The 24555-nt window shown below is 37.8% G+C and overlaps 5 protein-coding genes and 1 non-coding gene across 6 annotated transcripts in view; 1 reads left to right on the top strand and 5 right to left on the bottom strand.

Moving 5' to 3' along the window:
• Positions 1–3004, bottom strand: part of LOC100264071 (uncharacterized) — a 43237-nt gene extending 40233 nt beyond the window's left edge. The window contains exons 1-2 of the mRNA XM_002277253.5: positions 2721–3004; positions 2471–2644 (exon numbers count right to left, since the gene is read on the bottom strand). Of these exons, the coding sequence (XP_002277289.2) occupies positions 2471–2644; positions 2721–2864 (318 nt within the window). The 5' untranslated portion in view covers positions 2865–3004. The remainder of the gene's footprint in view (positions 1–2470; positions 2645–2720) is intronic.
• A 902-nt stretch (positions 3005–3906) lies between these two features.
• LOC100241790 (proline-rich protein 4) lies at positions 3907–5443 on the bottom strand. The gene is made up of 2 exons (XM_010648907.2): positions 5180–5443; positions 3907–5097 (listed from the first exon to the last, which is right to left on the bottom strand). Exons 1-2 carry the CDS (start codon positions 5343–5345, stop codon positions 4091–4093), a joined length of 1173 nt encoding a protein of 390 aa, XP_010647209.1. The 5' UTR covers positions 5346–5443; the 3' UTR covers positions 3907–4090.
• Positions 5444–7137: 1694 nt separating this feature from the next.
• Positions 7138–8685, bottom strand: LOC100246920 (proline-rich protein 4). The gene is made up of 2 exons (XM_010648911.3): positions 8420–8685; positions 7138–8337 (listed from the first exon to the last, which is right to left on the bottom strand). Exons 1-2 carry the CDS (start codon positions 8583–8585, stop codon positions 7331–7333), a joined length of 1173 nt encoding a protein of 390 aa, XP_010647213.1. The 5' UTR covers positions 8586–8685; the 3' UTR covers positions 7138–7330.
• A 4008-nt stretch (positions 8686–12693) lies between these two features.
• TRNAY-GUA (transfer RNA tyrosine (anticodon GUA)) lies at positions 12694–12785 on the top strand. The gene is given in 2 exon segments: positions 12694–12730; positions 12750–12785. It is a non-coding gene; the product is annotated as a tRNA-Tyr (tRNA).
• Positions 12786–13236: 451 nt separating this feature from the next.
• On the bottom strand, positions 13237–15429 carry LOC100252056 (proline-rich protein 4). The gene is made up of 2 exons (XM_010648917.3): positions 15145–15429; positions 13237–14999 (listed from the first exon to the last, which is right to left on the bottom strand). Exons 1-2 carry the CDS (start codon positions 15308–15310, stop codon positions 13486–13488), a joined length of 1680 nt encoding a protein of 559 aa, XP_010647219.1. The 5' UTR covers positions 15311–15429; the 3' UTR covers positions 13237–13485.
• A 5683-nt stretch (positions 15430–21112) lies between these two features.
• Positions 21113–23631, bottom strand: LOC100245206 (proline-rich protein 4). The gene is made up of 2 exons (XM_003631526.4): positions 23352–23631; positions 21113–22743 (listed from the first exon to the last, which is right to left on the bottom strand). Exons 1-2 carry the CDS (start codon positions 23515–23517, stop codon positions 21404–21406), a joined length of 1506 nt encoding a protein of 501 aa, XP_003631574.1. The 5' UTR covers positions 23518–23631; the 3' UTR covers positions 21113–21403.
• Positions 23632–24555: the final 924 nt, after the last annotated feature.

Raw genomic sequence — 24555 nt, 5'->3', positions numbered from 1 at the left:
TCTCTTCCTTCGTGGGTATACCACCCCCCATCTTCTACTTCATACTTCCTACTAATGACTTGTTTCCAAAGAACTTCCCTTTCTTCCATAAAGCATCAACTCCATTTACACAAGAGGGCTTTATTAAGTGTATAAAGGCATCTAACACCCAATCCACCCTTACTTTTATTTGAGCATACAACCATCCATTTGACAAGATGAGTCTTCCACTCCAAAGCCCGCCCACCCCAAAGGAAATCTTTGGATTTCCTCGACACCAATACCACCATCCCTGCTGGCATGGCCATCATTGCCACTATTTTTGCTGCTAAAATTACAATAAGCCTCATAACTAAACTGACTTCCAGCTGAAGTACCGACATTTTGAACGCAGCCACAACTAACAGAAAAACATGTACCCTGCCCTATATAGTGCAAACAAAAGGACCACAATTCTCAAAATTTTACAGCTCATTTGAATTCATCAACATCTTTTCCTTCACCTTCACAAGCCACAATAATAAAGTGGCACCCTCAACAAATTCTAGGTTTCTACTCTGCTAGTCTTGACCTAAAACTCTCATTCCAAATCACCTACTTCAACCATTAAAGAAGAAAAAAATGGCAACCAAGATAGGAAGCTGGAAGAGTACTAATGCTAGTATTCAAATTGAATACTTGAAAACGCTCTAAAGCAACCACAATAGATCGGCAACCATTCCACAATATACCATAAACAAGATATAGCCTCTCCTGTAAGCCCACCCATCTTAACCAAAACCTTTGAAAATACCACAAACAGCCATAATAGTATAAAGAAGGGGAAAGAAAGAGGATCACCTTATCGATGACTCAAGCAACTAAACAACCCTAAAAGACAAATGTCAACCAAAAATTTCAAGTCTCCCTCAAATTTAAATGTCTCCTTTTTTGTGCCAGCCGTATTTTCTTTTCTTTATTTAGTTAAAATACATACATACATGCACGCGCACGCGCACAATATATATATATGAATATGTATGCACATGGATATCAGCCTTCTCAATGTCTGGTTTACCAACAACAAATGGCTCCTCCTGTTCAACCTAGGGTATAATCATTTATTAGCATCCAGGGATGGCACCCAAGAGTGGTCCACCTTCCATAAGTACAGTTTTTATGGATAGAAATAGAGACCATCATACCCACCACATTCTTCAATCTAAGAGCCATTATCCGAGCTAATGACTTATACATGTTTCCCTACAAAAATTATAGGCCTAAAATTCTCCAAAATCCATCCATCCGCCACTTTAAGGAGGAATCAAAAAATGAATTGGCAAGTACAAAGAAGAATGATGAGAAATCTTTTCAAAATACATGAATGTCAATCAAAAAGTAGAAAAATACACTAATCCATAGAAAACAAAACTATCTGCACAAACTGAGGGCGGAAAAAGCAGCATACAAACAATATAACCACTATACTCACAGAAGGTAAAAGGCCTCCACAAAAGAAAGCAGATTCTTTGATCTCCCTAGTAAAACTCCCCTCATAGAGGGTAAAAAGTCTCTACAAAAGAAAGCGGCTTCTTTGATCTCCCAAGTAAAAATCCCTGATGGAACTTTATTCTTTTAAGGAGATCCCAAATAACTGTAAATCCCGTTGGGCTTGCTCACAATGATTTCTTCCTTCATCATAATCATCATTGTATGACATTTTTTTTTCTTCTTTTTTTTTTGATAGGTAAAGAAAAATAAAAAGAATAAAAATAATAAAAATAAAAAACTATCAAAAAAGAGGCGTCAAAAGAGCAACTCAAGGTATAAATTACCTATACACCCACCATCATCATCATTGTATGACTATATTGCAAATAAGATTAATCTTTCCATGATAATTAGCAAGCCCATGGAAGAGCCTAATCGTCTTGCTCCCCTCAGCCACATATGTTCCAAACTAACTTCTCCATCTAGCCTCCTCCATCTCCCCAACCTCAAAAACTCAGTTTCTCCTCATCTCAACAGACAACCACAAGGGCCCATATATTCATGGACACAAAAATGACTATTAGCATTGCAGATGCTGATAGCACACTCAGCAGTTAGTCAGTTACCCAGACTCATGAGGATATCTCGAACCATCACTCAGAGGTTGCTGACCGCTTCGCAGCAACAGCCTGAACTCCCATGAGCACATTCATTGCCACTGCTACATCATACCATAAAATTGTCTATTGTTAGTGACTCTTCCGCAGCCTCACAGTCCATGGCAGGCCAGTGTCTCATGAGTCATGGCAGACAAACTATTCATTTTCTTCACTTTTAATAAGTTTATTCTTGCTTTAGATTTTTAATTTTTAACCTGTGATTTTATATTAAACTAATGTACCTTGCCTACCAGACTCTTGCAAAAAAATATCTAATACTATTGATACAGTGAAAATCTAAAATTAAATTCCAACCAGCACAAAGAACCCACAAAATCAGCCAAAGAACACTACAATCTCACCAACGAATTGCTGACTTTCAAAGCAGCCTCCTTCAACTCAGGCTGTACAGTCAATTGACGAGTTCCAATTTTCACTTGCTTAGAATCCAAAGCCTCCCTCGACTTCTTGTTGGGAGGCTTAAACAAAGAAAACATGTCCACAAACCACGCATGATTATCCTTCACCTTCTTCACCTAAACAAACACATCAATGGATTCAAATTAGAGAAGTTGCTAGAAAGAAGTTTCCAGAAGAGAACTAGGGTTTTACCAGAAATGGAGGGAGATCCGAGGAAGGGGAAACGCTCTCGAGCTCGGTGAGTAAGAGACTGAAGGAGTCCCACCAGAGCAAGCCATCGACGGAGCTAGGGTTTGGCGCTAGATCGACGGCGGAGGCGGAGGCGGAGGCCGCCATTGGAGGAGGAGATTGGGAGTTGAAACCCTAGCAGTCAAGCTCCGAACATGAGCTTGATCCCGCGCTTTTGTTGTTACAAATTTGACACCAAGAGGGCCACTGAAGTAGGGGAGAAGCAAACTCCTAAGCTGGTTTTGAATCTTTTGATTGTTTTTTTTTTTTTTTTTTTTTAACCTTAATAATTCTTTTTGAATTTTTTTTTTCCCAAAACCATTCAAAAAAATAGATGTGAATTATTTTTAGAAAAAAAATTCCAAAAAATAGTTAAAATTTATTTTTCAAAATGTTTATTTTGTAAAATAAAAGCATATTTAGCTATTTGAAATACTTTTAACTTATTTTTACGTTTTAAAAATAATTTTTAACTTTTAAAAATCTCAAATTCTTTTTATTATCAAACATATTTTTTTATTATTTTATTTCAAAAAATAAAAAAACTATTTTTAAAAACCAGTTACAAACCGGATTTATAATTTTATTTAGTTTTTTTAATTTTCCTAAATTTATCATTTTTTTAGGAAATAAAAATTTTAAAATAATAATTAAAATTTTCAATTAATTTGGAAGGATTAAAAACTGTTCAAAAATTGACTATTTACATCATTGTTTTATACCACCTTATTCATGTACGTTATTTTATTATTAATAAATTTTTTCATTTTAAAGCCAATTACATACCCTTAATTATTTTCATATGTTTTTTAAGAGAATGTTGAGTGAATATTGAGTGTATTTGAATTTATTTCATGATTTTTTCTTTTTTTTTGTAATATATTATTTAACAAAAAATAAGAATATTTTTGAAAAACTAATTTAAATTGATTTTTAAAAAAAATTCAAGGGAGGAAGTGCTTATAAACTATACATGTTATGGTTCAGGTTAGGCCAGGTTTACTCGGATGACTGGCCCTACCCCGACTTGAATTGAGTTTACATTCATCTTCTGATTTCTAGTCCATCAAAAGCGAGAGTGATGTAAATTTCAAACTCAGAGAGGACTATAACAGTCATGGAAAGAAAATCAAACCAGTAGAACAGAAAATGAAATGAATGCTTGGGTCCTTATTTTCCATAGTTTTCATCTGAAATTGTTTATACATAGAAAATTCAAGCAACTGATCACTCACAAGAATACGCTCAATTCAATCGATTGTGACCCATGTTTTTTCAAGGTTTTTCTCCGTCCACCATGAAGGCATATAAGCTTAGGAAGCTAGTATGGCAGCTTAAGGATGAGGGATATAAGGTGGTATAGGAGGATTGGGTCCAAACTTGGGGAGGGGGAAGTGCTTTGGAGGAAGCTTAGGAAGATAATGAGGAGGCTTAAGAATGGGTGGACATGGCTTCTTGTAAAGTGGAGGGATTGGAGGAAGAAGTTTGTAGACTGGTGGTATTATCTTGTGAATTGACCATTTATAGAATGGTGGTGGATTTGGCTTATTGTAGATTGGAGTGGGAGGCAGAAGCGGCTTTTTGTATATGGGGACATGGGGTGGAAGCAACTTCTTAGCTATGGGAACAGGCGGTGGACAAGGCTTCTGGAACACCGGAACTGGTGGTGGCAACCGTTTCTGATAAACGGGCGTAGGGGGCGGAGGAAGTCTCTTGTATACTGGAACAGGTGGTGGGATTGGTTTCTTAAAAACCGGTACAGATGGAGGAAAAGGCTTCTTGTAAACTGGCGAAGGTGGTGGGAATGGCTTATTGGGTTTCAGTACTTTTGGTGGAAGAGGCTTCTTGTGTATGAGTACCTTGGGTGGAAGCAGCTTCTTGTGGACTGGAGATGGGAGGGGCTTTTTGTATATTGGTATTGATGGTGGAAGTGGTTTCTTGTAGACATGGCCAAATTTCTTCCAAGGTGGAGGATAGGCCTTGGGGAAGGGCAGTGGCAGCTTGGGCAGGGGAGGATGCTTGTAGAAAGACCACCAAAGGGCTGAAGTGCAAGTTAGAGAAGAGAATTTTAGATTTTCGATTGGGCCAAAGTCGTTTTTCTTCCCAATAGTTTTCGCCTTCAAGACAATCTTGGAGGCCTTTAGGCCGCTCTGTGCATCAGAACATGGTGCTGCTGAGGCACTGTGAAGCTGTGCAAAGCATTCTTCTTTCAACTGATATCCATCCTTCACCATCTCCTCAGGGAGAGACACCTTGAATTTTCCTTCATTGCTGACCACTCCAAATGCCCTTGTTTTGAACTCTCCATTTGCTAGCTTGCAGTCAATGGTCACACCAAGTCCTGCTCAAGAGTAACGGCTATTAATCAATTAATGGTCTTGTGATCTTGTTTCTATGATGCAAATACTGAAAAGCCAACATACCTGAAAAGGCTTGGCTAGCCTTAATATGACTCTCAGAACAGTCTGCACATTCTACAATTCCAACTACCTGAACTTGATCAGCATTGCCATAGCAGAAGCTCACAGAAAAAAGCAAGAACACCCAGAAGCCCAGGTGTGATCCTTCACAGATGTGAAGTGATCCCATCAGGAAAATCGAAAATTAAACCTCCCCTCTATGCTTCCCAAGGAAAGTGAGAAAATAAAGCCAAGGTTCAGGAGTTGTGAAGCTACAAGCTTCTATGGTCTGATTCAAGGCTTGAGTGACTAGAGTCCTTCAGACCCTGTTATATAATGATCGCGAGGAGGCAGTTTAGGAGGCTTGCCTACGCCACATTTAAGAGCTCCATGTGAGGCTAAGGATCAGTTTAATTGGGTGATTTAATCTTGGGGGGGAAGAAATTAAGACTGCAATAGGGCTCAACTGTTTTGTTGATCAAAATGCCATAAACTACATTGAATGAGCTCTCCAATGCACAGCTGCATCTTTGGTGATCTCTTTATCTGTGAACCTACTTACCAATTCACCCATACAACCTTGCTTCTGTAAAGATGTAGGTTGAATTTCTGAAAAGCTCATGCTTCTTGTAAAACTATGAGTAATGTTTCATTGTTGATCTTTACGTTACATTGGGAAAGCTTGAAAGGAAGCCATAATATGGAAACCAAGATGAAAGTCGTTTGGATCACTAGTATTTCAAGTATTTTTCCCTTCTTTTTCCTTGAAATCAATAATGTTTTAGATCAATCCAACTTAATATAAATTATTGACCCATTACCTAACAACTTAAATTTTTTTTTTTTTTACCATATTGTCTTAAGGATTTTAGTTTATATAAGAAATCATGAGATAAAAGCCTCACCGATGTGGTCAATTGGACATTACCAATGTCACACCCCACCACTTTCTTCACTAATAGTACTTATATATACTTTTAAATGAGGTTGTAGGCCTAAAATCTTTAAGATACACCTTCCACCTCCTACGTGGGGAAACACCTTTCCAACTCATTTATAGGCATTATTGGATTAATTTCTCATTTTCTTTTTCTTTTTAAAAAAAAATTATATTATCGAATTAAGATGGGGGTGAAGTTTAACTTTCTTTGAATTTGTCATATGCTTTAATTGGATCATTAGGTTAACCATATACATCTAGGTAATTTGGACTATAACTTTAGTCTTTTACTAACAATTCAAATTCTCTAAGTTATTTTTATAGTAATATGTTTGAAGTTTAGAAATATTTATTTCTCAATTGACCGATAAAGAACATGCATATGAATCACTAGTTGATTTTTAGTGGCTTAATCAAGGTTGAAACGAGGGAATTAAAACAATGTTAATTGACTTGCTCTTCCTTGAGTTCAAAGCAACCTCTTTTATTTACTCTGTTATAACCCTATTATTGATACCGGACAACATTTATGTTTCTTCATTTTTCTATTTAAGTGTGAATCATAAAAGAACGATAATGTTTCTTTTTTTCTTTTTCCCTTAATCATGCCATTTTTATCAATACAATGCCGGATAGAGCTCTATTTTTTATACTATATGGTATGTGTGCTAAAAACAAACAATAAGAAGTATATCCAAATTAGAAGAATCACTTACAATGACTTGTTAAAGAATCACTTTAAATAATTCTTTAAAAATGATTTTTTTTAAATTTATTCATTACTTATACATTTTTTTTAAAGCTTTCAAACATTAAAAAGAGCTTATAGCAAGCCTCGAAATTATTCCCAGCCAGCTTTTAACAATATAAATTATGTAGGTTATGGTTCAGCTAAGGCCCGAGTTTCTCGCCTAGCCTAACTTGAATTGAGTTCATTCATCCTCTGATTTCTAGTCCACAAAAGCCTTTGAGGGTGATGGGAGAGTTCAAACCAGGGAGTATAACAGTCATGGAAAAAAAATCGAACCAGTAGAACATAAAATGAAATGAATGCTTGCTTCCTTCTTATTTTCCATACTTCTCCATCTGAAATTGTTTACACATAAAATTTACGAAAACAGATCACTGACAACTCTCAAGAATACGCTCAATTCAATTCATTTTGACCCATGTTTTTTCAATGGATTTCTCTGTCTACCATGAAGGCATTGTGCTTAGGAAGCTAGTATGGCAGCTTAAGGATGAGGGAAATAAGGTTGTATAGGAGGATAGGGTCCGAACTTGGGGAAGGGAAAGAGCTTTGGAGGAAGCTTAGGAAGATAATGAGGAGGCTTAAGAATGGGTGGACATGGCTTCTTGTAAAGTGGAGGGATTGGAGGAAGAAGTTTGTAGACTGGTGGTATTGGCTTGTGAATTGACCATTTATAGAATGGTGGTGGATTTGGCTTATTGTAGATTGGAGTGGGAGGCAGAAGCGGCTTTTTGTATATGGGGACATGGGGTGGAAGCAACTTCTTAGCTATGGGAACAGGCGGTGGACAAGGCTTCTTGAACACCGGAACTGGTGGCGGCAACCGTTTCTGATAAACGGGCGCAGGGGGCGGAGGAAGTCTTTTGTACACTGGAACAGGTGGTGGGATTGGTTTCTTAAAAACTGGTACAGATGGAGGAAAAGGCTTCTTGTAAACTGGCGAAGGTGGTGGGAATGGCTTATTGGGTTTCAGTACTTTTGGTGGAAGAGGCTTCTTGTGTATGAGTACCTTGGGTGGAAGCAGCTTCTTGTGGACTGGAGATGGGAGGGGCTTTTTGTATATTGGTATTGATGGTGGAAGTGGCTTCTTGTAGACATGGCCAAATTTCTTCCAAGGTGGAGGATAGGCCTTGGGAAAGGGCAGTGGCAGCTTGGGCAGGGGAGGATGCTTGTAGAAAGACCACCAAAGGGCTGAAGTGCAAGTTAGAGAAGAGAATTTTAGATTTGCGATTGGGCCAAATACGTTTTTCTTCCCAATAGTTTTCGCCTTCAAGACTATCTTGGAGGCCTCTAGGCCGCTCTGTGCATCAGGACATGGTGCTGCTGAGGCACTGTGAAGCTGTGCAAAGCATTCTTCTTTCAACTGATATCCATCCTTCACCATCTCCTCAGGGAGAGACACCTTGAATTTTCCTTCATTGCTGACATCTCCAACTGCCCTTGTTTTGAACTCTCCATTTGCTAGCTTGCAGTCAATGGTCACACCAAGCCCTGCTCAAGAGTAATGGATATTAATTAATCAATGGTCTTGTGATCTTGTTTCTATGATGCCAATACTGAAAAACCAACATACCTGAAAAGGCTGGGCTAGCCTTAATACGACTCTCAGAACAGTCTGCACATTCTACAACTCCAACTACCTCAAATTGATCAGCACTGCCATAGCAGAAGATCACAGAAAAAAGCAGGAACACCCAGAAGCCCAGAAGTGTTCCTCCACAAATGGGAGGTGATCCCATTAGGAAAACAGAAAATTAAACCTCCCCCTATGCTTCACAAAGAAAATGAGAAAACAAAGGCAAGGTTAAGGGATTTGGGAAGCTACAAGCTTTTATAGTTTGATCGAAGGCTTGAGTGACTAGAGTCCTTCAGACCCTGTTATATAATGATCATGAGGAGGCAGTTTAGGAGGCTCACCGACGCCACATTTAAGAGCTCCATGTGAGGTTAAGGATCGGTTTAATTAGGTGATTTATGCTAGAGGGGTAAGAAATTAAGACTGTAATAGAGCTCAACTGTTTTGTTGATCAAAATGCCATAAACTACATTGAATAAGCTCTCCAATGCACAGCTGCATCTTTGGTGATCTCCTTTATCTATCAACCTACTTACCAACACCCATAAAACTCTCAGTAATGCTTCATTGTTGATGTTTGTTACAGTTGGAAAGCCTCAAAGGACTGCATGATATGTAAACCAAGATGAAAGTAGTTTGGATCAATAGTATTTTAAGTATTTTCCTTGGCGTTTCCTCTAATTAGTAAGATTTCAGCCGCTAGACTCTGTACACATTATTTATCTATTATCTAAGGTGGTATTTGTTGTTTAACTGAATAGAAAAAGCCAAAATATTTTTTTTTTTCTATCAACTAAAAGTAACATGTTGACATCGTCCAACACAACTAAAATGAACTTGTTATTAATAGGTTCAATTTAGTTATGTTGGACGATGTCAGTAAGTTGCTTTTAGCTGAATAGAAAAAGCCAAATATTTTGGTTTTTTCTATTCAGTCAAAAAACAAACACCACCTAATACTTTAAAACTTTTGGATGAATTGGGTATATGAATCCCCTTTTGAAAACCATTCTTAGAAGCAGTTTTATGCTCTTTAAAACATAAAATATGTTTTGACAAACTTTTGATAGAATATAATTATTTTGAAATTTTGTTATGAAAATATGCTATATTTTAGAATAAATTTTAGATGTTTTCAATTGATTTTTTTTTTAATGCTATAATCAATGATTGAAAATATAGATAATGTTTTGAAAACTTTTGTATTATACATAAATGTATGAAACCATCAGGATGAATAAGTCATAGCATGCTAGAGCATAGTTAATTTTCTTTAATGAAGTATTTAGTCAAACTTCATAACTGAGTTCTAAAAGAGTTACAGTGTGTTTGGCAATGATTTTAGGAAATGTTTATAATCTTTCTAACACTTGAAAATTTTTATATTTCAAATATTAAAGATGTTAGAAACACTTCTTAGAATCACTGTCAAACATACTCTTAGGTGGTGTTTGTTTTTTTGGCTTTTTGCTGAAAGCAATTTAATTTTAGAATTTAGGTTATTTGTTTTTCTACTTTTTCATGACTTATTATAAACTTTTTACTAAATAGAAAAAGCCAAAATATGTAGCTTTTTCTAAATAGAAAAAATAACATATTGGTTTTTTTTACTTTTTAATACTTAATAGAAATAAAATACTACAAAAACAAACAATCTAATATTTAACACTATTAAGCATTAAGGTTCTATTTAGAATTAAGTAAAAAAACAAACACCACCTTAGTATTATAGGTTTATTAATCAATCTGACCTCAGCTCAGTTGGTAGAGTGGAGGACTATAGTGGGCTTAACTTAATTATAATCCTAAGGTAACTAGTTCGAATCCAATAGGTCGCAAGGAAATTGTTGTTTTTTTATATTTAAAATTTCGAATAGAATATTCCAAGGACTTATTATATATTTAAGTTTTCAAATAGAATATTCTAAGGGCTTTTTATGAAAAACCACTTTTTAAGAATTGTATATGAAAACATGGCTTAATTCACATGAGTGAGATCAAACCATTGATGTAGTTTTATCGGTTGAGCATTACCAATGTAACAACTTATTGGAGCCAAAATATGTACTCTAATGACACGTATTCGATATGATTTATGTACCATAAGACACTCAAATCATCCAACTTGATCAAAATTGTTGTTAATGCCTTAGTCATGAGTTTAACTTGCATTTTAAAGATTTATCTAAGGTTTAAGGAAGGAAAAAAGTGTAAGTTGAATCACTTTAGAATTTAAAAGATTAAGATAATGTTTAAATGAGGAAATGGACATGTCAAGACTCATGGACTATGAGGAAAGGCAAGCGAACATGGATAACGAGGCATGAAGCAATTTCATCAAGTTGAATGGGAATTTGGAATGCAAAATATGGTGGAAATATGTACTCCAACTTTGAAATAAAAATTGGAGCACTTTCTGAAGTCCATTTTAGGCAATCTATATATCGTTTCGAAACTCTAAAAGTCAGATCCAACGCTTTAAATGGTGTACAAATCGGAGCAAAAACAAAGAAGTTATGATTATTTGAAGATAACTATGCAGAGTTGAAAGATTATTTCGAAATGATTTTGAAATTCAACTCATGAATTAAAAATCCAATTTGAAATGACCCCAATTTCAGATTCACACATTGCCACATTGACATTTCGTCTCATCTACTTTGGGAATTGCATCTTGGGCACTTCATCCGCCCTGAGTGGGCCCCACACGACTAGAAATCACGATTTTATTATTTTTAGTCATTTTAGGTAATTATTTGTAAAATAAGTGGTTAATAGGAACATGCCACATGTTAAGTTTTTTGGAGGAAACTATAAAAACTCAATATTTAGGTTTTCTAGGGAGTTCTTGATTTTTTTTTTTTTTTTTTTATAGGAGTAGAGATGACTTGACGATCATAGGGAAATAGAAGAAGACCTTGAAGGTTTTTCTTGGTATGTTTTCTTTCTTCTTTTTATTATTGAATAAATTATTGTTTTTAATTTTTTTGAAATCAAGAATGATTCTTTCTTATTCTTTTATGGCCTATATATGTGAGGACATGCCCATAAGAGGCTAAAAAGTCATCTTGGGGTGAAACATGAAAACTTAGGGTTAGATCCAAAGGGAAACAATGGGTGAAATCGAATTAATAATAGAATGAATGAAAGGTTAGAGCACTAATATTAAAATCAAAATACTCTCTAAAGTTAGTTTGACTTAGGAAATGATACAATCCCATATTTCTTGATACTAAGGATTCTTGGTAATTCTTGATCTCTAGTTATCAAAGGTTTTGTCATTGTTATCTACCCTAAGGCAAATCTACATAGAGTGGTAAAAACCTAAAAACCTTAGACCTAAACTTAGATTTCATGTTCATTCATCTATTAGGTAATTTAATGAAATAAAATATTAAAAGTTAGGATATAGATCAACTCTGAGGTGTATAACTCAGGTTGATCTCGTTAAACCATGCATTTTGATTACCCTAAGATTATTAAATTATATAGCCTTGTTTTGCCTAAAAGTTTATACTTGATGTTGGATTGTGGAACCCCAATCTTGATTAATTAATTGAAGTAAAAATCAATAATTATTTTATAATTTCAATAGGTTTATTTAGGAAATTTTTCTTCCATGTTTTATTTTGATTTATTTGAATTAGATATTTTTTACCTTTAATAAATAATTAATCTTTTGAATCTAAGAACAAATAAAAGTATTACAACTAATCCTAGAGGACGACAACCCGGAATACTACAAAGTTGTGGTAACTCTATTTTTGGTTTTTTCTTGGTCAGAGTTATCATGTATTTAGGTTTTAGTATTTTATTTACAATAGAGATTTGCGATCAACAACCACCATTTTTATTCAATAATAACATAATTTGATCCATGTAGTTTGGTTGGTTGGGTATCACCAATGTAACATCCCACTACTTTTATTCACTTGTAACATAGGAAGTTCCAGTGAACCTGTAGACCTAAAATCTTTAAAACACAACTTCCACCACTTAAGGAATCAAATAGACAAATAAGGTTTCAAGTTTCTTTGATTTTATCATATGTTTTAATATGAATTGGGTTCTAAAGAAGCTAGTATTTTCATATGAGTCTAGTGGCACTCATATTCACAATCTTAGTTGCTATAAAGGTTTGATGAAAATTAGAGATTCAATCGTATGTGTGCATAAAAACGTTTAGATAAAAACATAAGGTTGTACAAAAGGTTATAGTTATTTATTTTAGTTAATACGTTTATATATTAATTATAGGCTTATTAATCAATCCGACCTTAGCTCAGTTGGTAGAGCGGAGGACTGTAGTGGGTTTAACCTTATAGTAATCCTTAGGTCACTGGTTCGAATCCGGTAGGTCGGATGGAAATTATTGTTTTTTTTAATAAATTTAAAATTTCAAATAGAATCTACTAAAGATCTATTACTCTGAAAACTAAAAACCATTGATGTGGTTTTGTTAGTTAGAAGTACCAATGTAACACCCCACCACTTTTATTCACTAATAACACAGGCAATTCCAATGAATTTGTAGGCGTAAAATCTTTTAAACACACCTTTCACCACTTTAGAAATCAAAGAGAAAGATAGGGTTTCAACTTTCGTTGACTTTATCATATGTTCTTTTATGGTCTAATACATATGAACGGGTTCTGAAGTAGCTATAGTTTTCCTATGGGTTTAGTGGTCCACTCTTGAAGTCACAATCTTTGTTGGCAGAAAGGTTTAAGAAAAATTGGAGATTTAATCATATGTGTGCATTGTAAACTAGATAGCAGTTTGAATTCAAGAGATTGAATCAGCAGACAAGAAAATGAAACCAATGGTTGCTTCATCAGCCTCCATAATTACCCATCACAGATGGGTTACAGGCCTTGAAGATTTAGTCACTGTCTAATGTAAAGGCACAATCAAGTAAAAAAAAAAAAAAAAAAAAGAATCGACACACACCCACATCCATTTTTCTTGTTCTTTTGACTGTTTTTTTATCTGCGATGGATGCTTAATTTATTGCAGAACCATTGTTTATTCCTAATTACACCTGGGAAGGACACTATGGTGACCTACGGATGAGATGAACTAGGTGGTTTGGCGTTACCCAGTCCATACTTTGGGTGGTAGAAGTACTTCGGAGGAGTTTTGGGCAGAGGAGGAAGCTTAGGAAGAGCGGGGGCTTTGGGAATGGGTGGAAGTGGCTTCTTGTAAACTGGAGGAGGATTTTGGGCTGCTGGTACTGGTTTTTGAATGGGAACAGGTGGTGGAAGTGGCTTTTTGGTTATGGGTACTGGCTGTGGTGGTGGTAGGACTTTTGGCTTTGGAGTAGGGTTGAGGATTGGAGGTTTTGGACTGTAAATTGGAGGTGGAGCAGGAAGGACCTCTGGAGTTGGGGCAGGCTTGGAGATTGGAGGAATTGGTTTGTGAATTGGAATTGGAGGTGGAAGTGGCTTCTCTACTATCGGAAGAGGCGGTGGATATGGCTTCTTGAAGGCTGGAACTGGAGGAGGCAATGGTTCCCCATAGACTGGAACAGGTGGTGGAGGTGGGGGAAGTGGCGGCTTCTTGTAGACAGGAACCGGGGGTGGAAGTGCTGGCTTCTTGAATATTGGCACAGGTGGTGGCAGTGGTTTCTCAACAATAGGTGGAATAGGCTTCTTGAGAACTGGAACTGGAGAAGGAGGAAGTGGTTCATTATACACTGGACTAGGTGGTGGGAGTGGCTCCTGAGAAACTGGAACTGGTGGTGGAAGTGGTGGTTTCTTGTATATTGGTACTGGTGGTGGAAGCGGTTGCTCAGGAAAAGGAGGTGGATAAGGCGTTTCATATACTGGAACTGGTGGAGGAAGTGACTTCTTATGAACTGGCACAGGTGGTGGAAGTGATGGAAGAGGCGGCTTCTTGTATATGGGCACTGGCGGTGGAAGTGGCTTCTTGTATACTGGCACTGGCGATGGAAATGGTTGTCCATACACTCGTACTGGTGGAGGAAGGGGCTTATGGTATATGGGCACTGGTGGTGGATGTGGCTCGTAGTATACTGGTTGTGGACTTGGTTGATCATAGACTTGAGGTGGAGATGGGGCTGTGTATGGTGGCACACTTGGTGGAATTTGTTGTTTATAGACTGGTGGGGGTGGGGGATGAGAGACTGGAGGATCAGCTTCTGGTGCAGGGTATGTAATTGGAGTAGGGACTGGAGAGAAAGGTGGAAGGTAGAACTTGGGCAGAGGCTTGGGCCAATGTGGAAGTGTGGGAAGAGGCGGGTACTTGTAGAAAGGCCATAAGAAGGCTGAAGTGCATGTCACTGGCGAGAATTTTAGTTTCCCAGCCGGGGCAAACACCTGTTTGCCATTGTTTGTGGTCTTCAAAATTATCTTGGAAGCCTCTGGGCCATTTCTGATTGGGCAAGGTTTTGCCGAGGCACTGTGAAGCTGTGCAAAGCATTCCTCCTTCAACTTTCCACCTTTTACTATCTCCTTAGGAAGAGGAAGTTTGAACTCCCCTTCTTCATCAAGCTCTCCAACTGCCCTTGTTTTGAACTCCCCGCTTTCTAGCTTGCATTCAATGGTTACACCGAGGCCTGCACAAAATAATCCACAAGTTCACTGTTATGATCTTCAGCATTAGTTGTTTATTCAGATCATGGCATTATAGAAAAAATCTGACGTGAAACTAGACAGTAAGAGAAGCCCAATTGAGTAGGTAGTAAAAAGATGACTGACTACCTGAAAATGCTTGGCTAGTCTTAATGTTACTGTGATCACAGTCTGCACATTCTCCTGTCCCAACGACCATGACTTCCTGGTTGTTGCCATGGCAGAAGCTCACAGCAAACAGCAGGGATATAAAGAAGCCTAGACCTGCCCATTGAAATATGGGAAGAACCTGCATTGGGAACCCTGCCCCTTATGGCTCACAATAAGAGAAGACAATGGCAAAATCTTAGTTGAGAGGCTACAAGCTTTACAAGCTTCTGTTGTTTGATACAGACCTTGAGTGACTTGAGTCCTACACTTGTTATATAATGATAGTAAATAACCGGTTTTGGAGGCTTACTGACATCTCTTTAAAAGCATCACATGGAGCTCTAGATGAATTGAGAAGGTTTGTGTTTGCAGGGAAAGAAAAGACTGTGACAAAGCCTACTAAGTTTGTACATCAAATAGCATTAACCTCATTGAATGAACCGTCCACTTGGCAGCTGCATTTTGGTGTTCTTGTATCAGTAAACCTACTCACCAAGCACTCATAAAACTCTGCTTCAATGAAAATAGTAGGTTGAGTTGCTGAAATGCCCATGCTCTAGTAAAACTCTTCCTAGCAATCCAACCTTATCATTTAGGTCCCATACCCCAAGTTTGATACAACAAAAACCTCTAATTCAAATTTTCCAACTTGGATTGAGCTTGGGCTAGGATCAAATCAGTTGAATTGATTGCACTCATCGTAGGAGGCTTGGTCAGGTCACTAAGCACAAATTCAAAGACTCATATGAGTTATGATCTAAATCCAAATATTTAGTTGCTCAGAAAGGTGAGAAAAAGAGTAGAGAAATCCAAACTTTAACCCAGATAATTATCTGGGTTTTTTTTTTCTCAACAATGATTTAGATAATCTTTCCATTTTGAAGGAGAAATTTATTGAAAACTTAGGTAAAAGCACTTAATGCAGATTATTAGAAGACCTCCACAAGAAAAATATATTCAGAACTGCTAGTAGCTATAGCAAAGACTACATCTAGGAAATTTTTGCTTCTAAAACTAATATGCAACTATATGTAATAGACTACATTTTTAAACCCAATTCACCCTAAACCAGGGACACCTTAAGTTTGAGCACAGGAATAAAGCCAGTCCATAGAAATAAACAAACAAATAAATAAATAAATAAGATCATTACATAAACAGAAATGGAGACCTGGGTTGGCCGATAAATGCCAAAACTGGGTTTCCCAAAATGCCACAAAAATCAAAACTTAAGCCCTACAAGATCGATCACAACACCAATTCTGACCTTCATGAATGCATAATTTGTTTACACATGCATGTTGTTATTATGGTTCACCTGCCTCCAAACCACCAGGCATCTTTGTGGGACTGCTTTGGATAACACCTTTCAAGTGCCACTTTTGTAGTGAAGATAAGTCCATTCTAATTCTTTTCATTTGCTGTTTCCTATCTGATTATTTATTTTAGCCACAAAGGTGTCATGAATGCAAATTAATGAGGGTTTTTCAAAATCATTGTAAAAATATTAATAGGGTAATGAACAGAAAGATCAAGCTCACATCTACCTTACCCTTGTAGCTAAGAGGCTTATACTAGTATATGAACCCAATTGAGACCAATCAGGATGCTAATAGTAGTTTATGCCCCTGTTGAAGATTGCTTATTTTGCTGCAGATAAAACAAGACTTTGGCCTTGGTTATATTAGCTAATTTTCTGATCGAGAAGGATCTTTCGTGGATAGGGGTGGCAGAAAATAAATGCCCAACTATCTCACCAAGATAAAATGTGGTCATTTATTGGTTCTACTCCACCAAACCTCTTCATTATTCTCTTGTACAACAAAAGGTGGTGAATTTTTCTGACTAATCAAATATTTATGTCATTCAGGATGATGGTTTTCATGCAGTGAATTAGGTTACTGATCAAAAGCAGAACCTGGGATCAGGGATCAGCACTCTGGAGAGTTTTATACCTGAAATTTCCTGCATGTATGGTTTTGCCATGCTAGAGATATGAGGCCTAATTCATGCTAAAACAAAAGGGGAGAAGGAGGGTGGATGGATTTTGGAGAGAGGAAATGGGCATTCATACTTGGGGGAGTAGAAAGCAGTCATATCTGATAAAATCAAACCAGTAATGAAGGAAAAAGAAAGAAATGATTGGTTGCTTCCCTCCCATTTTCCCTAGTTTTCCATCTGAAATTCTTTGCATATATAGAAATTGGTTATGCAGTCTTGATCCATTACTTTGACTTGGGGGTTCATATTTGTATAAATGAAAGTTAGATGTACCATCATTTGGATAGGTCCAGGCATATTAACTCAGAACATCCACCAGGTCCAAAAGTCACAGTGAAACAACCAGAACAATCCATACAGGTCTGATTGGTTCCCAAATATGCACTTCTAGAGATGGTAAATCACGTAGACACGACATGGGGCACTCACTACCTTTTTTAGGGTTGAAAAAATTAGAGATACAGAGAAAGATATTATACTATTATCCTTGATACTTCTGAAATTTGCTCTTTACTTCTCATTTTGCAATACATATAGATCTTTGTTTTCTTATAGTTTCTGTGAGTGAAAACCTGACTATTAGAAGCTAAGACCTTTCCATCTGGAATTATAGCATGAAGATAGAAGAGCAGGACAAGGAGGAGCAATGAGTGCCATAAAGTTAAATAAAAGGATTAGGGTTTACGTTTGATTTAATGGACAGAATAAATTCTCTGTATCCTTTGGATTAGAATACAATACGGTAGATATCTATTAGGTTGCTAGTGATGTTTAGTAATTCCTTGATCACTAGTCAATCAAATCTACTATGATCTATTTGAAACCTGAATCTACAAGATAGATGGCAGGTTTGACATATGAACCAAAAGCCTAATTGATTTATGTATTTGATTTAGTGATCAGAACAGGAAAGGATAAAACTAGGTTTCAAATGCAAATTTGTCTTAAGGATAGATTTGATCCTAAACTTCAGATCTTTGGATTGCTCACTCTCTGAATTCTAAAATTGGGTTTTTGAAAATTCTAGGATTTTAACTATAAATTTCCTTAAGTCAATTTTCCCTAGCTACTCAGTCTTCATTCAACGATTTGGAATATATTTAATCAAATATAGGGTTAGAGAGGTTTAGGAAGAAAATGGCTTCATATAAACTGGGGGGAGTGGAGGAAGAGGTTTATAGAAAGCTGGTATTGGTTTGTGAATTGGAAGGGGAAAGGAAAGTGGCTTCTTGTATATGGGAACAGAAGATGGAAGTGGCTTCTTAACAACAGGGACAGGAGGTGGCCAGGGCTTCTTGAATACTGGCTTTGCAGGAGGATGTGATTTCTTATGAACCATAACAGGTGGTGAAGGTGTTTTCTTATGAATTGGAACAGGTGATGAAAGTGGTTTCTTATGAACTGGAACAGACAGTGAAAGTGGTTTCTTATAAACTGAAATGTGGTGGAAGGGGCTTCTTGTATATTATTGCTGCTGGTGGTAGTGGCTTCTTGTACACTGGTAGTGGAAGTGGTTTCTTGTAGACCAGTGTTTGTTTGAGGATGAACCTTGGGCAAGGGCTTAAACCATGGGTGATTTTTGGGGAAAGGATGGCAACTTGGGCCAAGGTGGCAGCTTAGGTAGAGGTGGGTACTTATAGAAAGGCCATAAGAATGCAGAAGTGCATGTTTTTCATGAGAACTTCAGTTTCCAGCCAGGCCAAATATGTGTTTGCCTTCAATTTTGGACTTCAAAATTACCTTGGAGGCCTGCAGGCCACTCTGGGCAGGGCATGGTGCGGCTGATGCACTGAGAAACTGTGTAAGGTATTCCTCTTTGAACTGTCTTTTTACAGTCTCCTTAGGAAGAAAAACTTACAATTTCCCTTCTTGGTTGATGTCTCCAACTTTCCTTGTTTTAAACTCTCCATTTTCTAGCTTGCAGTCAATGGTTAAGCCAAGGCCTACAGAAAACAATGGATAAGTTCTTCAATATTAATTGTTCAGACCTGGGCTCGTATTAGATTTGGGCATTGCAGCCTTAGATGTTAACAACAGCTTTCAATGTCAAACATTCACTGGCTTGAGGAGCAGGTTTGGAGCGGTGAATTTCTTACTTTCAACCATCCTATTTTCATACAAAAACTGCTGAAATTGACAGAGGAAGGATAATGGGACTTGTAGAGCATTTGGATCATGAATATAAATACAGTATATTGCCATTGTCATTGTCACATCCTTGGAACATAAAAGACCACAAGGCCTTCATATCTGCGTTAGGAATCTTAAAGACAGGCCCATGGATCAACTATGCCCAAGGAAATGATATTTGGAAGTCTTGAAAGAATTGTATGCAGGAAAACATGGCATAGCATTGCAGCATATGGCAAGGACAACCCTAGACACTTAAAATTGACCATGTGCCCATCACAGGACAAGACAAATCTGTATATGGTAGCTTGAAAATAACATACCTGATAAGGCTTGGCTGGTGTTAATATTACTCTCTGCACAATCTGCACATTGCAATGGCAGAAGCTCACAGAAAATAGCAGTGCCACCCAGAGGCCGAGAAGTGCCCCTTTCACATATAGGTTGTGTCCATATTGGGAATCCTAGCCCCCTTATGATCCCCTATTATAATGACAAACAAAAAAATTGAAAAGACAATGAAATGAAGAAGCCATGAGCTTCTATAGGTTGATGTTAAGCTTCATTGACTTAGGCCCTTGAGATTTAAAGACCTTGTTGTATAATGATCTTGAGGAATCGATTTAATGGGCTCACCAACACCATGCTTTAGGGCCATACATGAGGTTAGATACCCTTTATTATGATTTGTGTAATAGGGGAGAGAAAAACAGTAACAGCCTCACCAGTTTTTTTTAATCAATTTAAGGCCATTCACTTCTTTGAATCAGCTCTCCACTGCACATCTGCAGTTTATATTATCTGTAAACCTACTTACCAGCATACTTTAAATTTTGCTTTTATAGAAAGCTGAATTGCTGAAATGCTTATGCTTTTGGTAAAACTCTGGACTGTACTTTACTGTTGATTTTTGTTACCATTGTTCCTTGACAGATCTCATGTTGCTTGTTCCATGAACACATAATTAATTTGCCTAACAAATGCTGCTATATGAACCACACAGCTATGTTGTGAACATGTAAAATTTCTGTTGTTGTCATAATGTTTCACCAGCCATTCTGGTGGGAGGACACTCTTTTGGTCACTCTCTTTCATGTGTTGTAAGGACGAATTTGTTCTATTCTTTCTGTTATTGTATCCAAGGTAAGTTGAGCTTTCCCCTGAGAAGCCTACACTTAGGTTGGACTGCTTATTAATTTTTCCATAAGGGTTTGCTCAGTATTCGGTTTCAGATTTGGTGCAACTAATAAAAGTATCACCAGGGCAATCTAATGGGTATTTCAAATCATTCTGCAATTTTAACAGAGCAATTAATGAACAGGCAAAAGAAAACAAGGATTATCACCACATTTAATTGTCAACCTGCCATTTTTAATTCACAACATGAGATCTAATTGTGATTTTTTTCAATAAAAGAAAAGCTTAATGAGTACAAACATTCTGGGGTCCATATATGAACCCAATTAAGGGCCTTGTAGAGAAAAAATCCCAAGATGCTAATATCATAACTGGGTTGCCCGTTGTTAGTCGGTCGTGGTGAGAGTTTGCTTACCTTACTAGACAAAACAACCTCTGTATTCTGACTAGCTTCTTTGGTAAATGGAAAAATGGCAGGTTGATGAATTGGTTTATCAGGTGCCCAAGGATAACCTTCAGTCTATCAAAGCTCTTTTATATTATTATTCTCTTCTTGTGAATATTCTTGAGAGTCTTGTAAATCAATAAGAAAATTACGATTTCTGCAGAATACATTCATGAATATGGAGATCAAAACAAAGTGGTAATGCATTTTTTAAAGTGAAATTTTCAGATGAAATGAAAGTGAAAATACTATTGTTTTCATTTAAGTGAACATATTAATATTCCATAGATGCATTCACAGACCATAGAACATTTACAAGGTTCAGAGGCCATAATGTGATAATAAGAACAATCCACACATACATATTCATTTCATTACTGGAAATAATTAACAACGATTCAGGTTTTGTCTTTCTCCCACTCTCAAGTACTCTCTACCATGGAGGCTTAACTTATTCTAGTACCAACAATGCATGCCAACCTCTTCCTTATGAAACAATGATCATGAAAAGTAAACTAGGATAACCTATGGATGAGAAGAATAAGGTGGTACAGGAGAACCAAATCCAAACTTGGGGTGGTGGAAGTACTTTGGAGGAAACTTGTGGACAGGAGGAAATTTAGGAAGAGGGACTTGAGGAATGGGTGGCCATGGCTTCTTATAAATTGGAGGAAATGGAGGAAGAGGTTTGGAGATAGGTGGAATTGGCTTGTAGATTGGAACAAAAGGTGGAAGCGGCTTTTTGTATATTGGTATTGGTGGTGGAAGGATCTTAGGAATTTCTGGAGGACACGGCTTCTTATATACTGGGACTGGCGGAGGAAGTGGCTTCTTATAAACTGGAACAGGTGGAGGAAGTGGCTTCTTATAAACTGGAACAGGTGGGGGAAGCGGCTTCTTGTACACTGGCACTGGGGGTGGTAGTGGCTTCTTGTATATTGGCACTGGGGGTGGTAGTGGCTTCTTGTATATTGGCACTGGGGGTGGGAGCGGCTTCTTGTATACTGGCACTGGGGGTGGGAGCGGCTTCTTGTATACTGGCACTGGGGGTGGGAGCGGCTTCTTGTATACTGGCACTGGGGGTGGGAGCGGCTTCTTGTATATTGGCACTGGGGGTGGGAGCGGCTTCTTGTATATTGGCACTGGGGGTGGGAGCGGCTTCTTGTATATTGGCACTGGGGGTGGGAGCGGCTTCTTGTATATTGGCACTGGGGGTGGAAGCGGCTTCTTGTATATTGGCACTGGGGGTGGAAGCGGCTTCTTGTATACTGGTACGGGGGGTGGTAACGGCTTCTTGTATACTGGTACTGGGGGTGGTAATGGCTTCTTGTACACTGGCACAGGGGGTGGTAGCGGTTTCTTATAGATTGGCACTGGTGGAGGGAAGACTTTTGGAGGGAGTGGAGGAAATGTGAAAGGAGGATAGACCTTTGGCGGGAGTGGAGGAAATTTGATAGGTGGAAGGTAGATCTTGGGCATGGGCTTATACCATGGATGAGATTTGGAATAGGGTGGCAATTTGGGCCATGAGACTTTGGGAAGCTGCGGGTGCTTGTAGTAAGGCCATAAGAAGGCTGAAGTGCAGGTAGCTGGTGAGAACTTCAGTTTTCCAGCAGGGCCAAATGTATGCTTGCCATCAACTTTAGTCTTCAAGATCAGCTTGGAGCTCTCTAGGCCATTGTGGGCAGGGCATGGTGTAGCTGATGCGCTGTGAAGCTGTGCAAAGCATTCCTCTTTTAACTCTCCATCTTTTACAATCTCCTCAGGGAGGGAGACCTTGAATTTTCCTTCTTCATCAAGCTCCCCAACTGCCCTTGTTTTGAACTCTCCATTTGCTAGCTTGCAGTCAATTGTAACACGAAGACCTGCACAAAAAATTCATGCAAAAGCTCATGGTTATGCTCTTCAGTATTAGTTGTATGTTTGGACTGTTGCAGTATAAGTAATTCACAGGGGGATTAACCAAATTCAACTATAGATATCATTCTTCCACCAGAAATTATGCTGGACTCCTAACCTGGAAGGACAAACCTAAAAGCCTTACATGTTACCATCAGGTGTTAGTATCACATTTTTCATATACTTGAATACAAACCAGGCAACATGGAGTATACTTCGGACTGGCCAAGATCTGAATGGAAGTAACTTTAAGTTGGCTTTTCTGTTAAGTTTCTGGCATGCCATTTTCATGCCAGAACTGTACTGATTTTGAATGTGAAAGGATAATGGGGACCATGAAGAAGTTATAGAGGTCATAATGCCTTCCATCTCTGTAGAATGCACAGCATGGAAGCTATCAAGCAAAGAACCAGCAAAACCCATTTGAAACCAAGCCATTCATTGGCTCTTTCCAAGGTTGAGGGCAAGAAATGCAATACATCATGAAGCTAAAGTTGGAGACTCAAAAAAGTATTACCATGTACCCATCTTAGGACAAGACTAATTTACATGGAAACCATAAGAAAAATTGTACCTGAAAAGGCTTGGCTAGTCTTAATATTCCTCTGCTTACAGTCTGCACATTCTCCAATTCCAACTACCTCAACTTTCTGAACACTTCCATGGCAGAAGCTTGCAGAAAATAGCAAGGACACCCAGAAGCACAGAAGTGCCCCTCGAGAAATGGGGAGAACCTGCATTGGAACCTCCTTATGGCTCCCAATGATTACAGGTATATAGAGAAGATAATGAAATTGAGAAGCTACAAGCTTCTCTAGTCTGATCGAAGGCTTGAGTGGTTTCAGTCCATTAGACCTTGTTATATAAAGATCATAGGAGGATGGTTTAAGAGGCTCACCGACATTGCACTTAAGGGCCTCACATGAGGCTAGGGTCCCATTGTGATGACTTGTGTATGAGGGGAGAGAAAGATAGTAACAACCCTCACCGGTTTTCTTGATAAAAGGCCATTATCCTCATTGAATGAGCTCTCAACTGCACAGCTGCATCTTTTGTGTTCTCTTTATCCGTAAACCTACTTACCAGCACTCATAAATACAAAGCTTTTACGAAACTAAGGGATGAATTACTCGAATTTTCATGGTTTTGGTATAACTGTACATGGTACTTACTGATCTTTCATTCCTTTCAGTTGTTAAAGTCCCAAAGAAAGGCATATGAAAGCACTGCACGTGAATCAACTCTACATGTCAACTGAAATTTATCCCAAAGCCCCTTATACATACTAAGATTGCTCATATGGTATATTCACGTGCTCTAGCCTCCAGACCAGGGATCATACCCCACCCCCACCCAACCCTGAGGCTGCTTAAAGCCCTTCACTCTGCTATTAACCAGATTTTTAGTTCACTAAGAAACCAATACAGTTTCCCAGGGTTAAAAAGACATTTCCTCAACTTCAAACGAATTTAAGACATGGGGTCAGAAAAAATCATTCAAAATTTCAAAACAAAGAGGAAAGAAAAGAATACCTGCACAAAAACTTGAAATGGGCTCTATTCTAAATTCAACTAGAAGTCTGCAACTCCAAATAGTATATATTTATGGTCTCAAAAGTTCAAAAGAATGAAAATTAGGAGTAGTAGGTAAAAATTTCCTAAAGTATAGGCGTCTCAGGTCATGTAAAAGAGCCTAAGTTCATAAAGTAGAACGGTTTTGCGCTTCTTTCCTAATTAGACTAATTTGGTTTTTATGGATCATAAGTACTCATTCTCTTT

Source organism: Vitis vinifera, chromosome 3 (genome assembly GCF_030704535.1).
Source record: "Vitis vinifera cultivar Pinot Noir 40024 chromosome 3, ASM3070453v1".
Classification (NCBI taxonomy): Eukaryota; Viridiplantae; Streptophyta; class Magnoliopsida; order Vitales; family Vitaceae; genus Vitis; species Vitis vinifera.
Note: the sequence above shows the minus strand (reverse complement) of the source record. Positions and strands in the feature narration are given on the sequence as shown.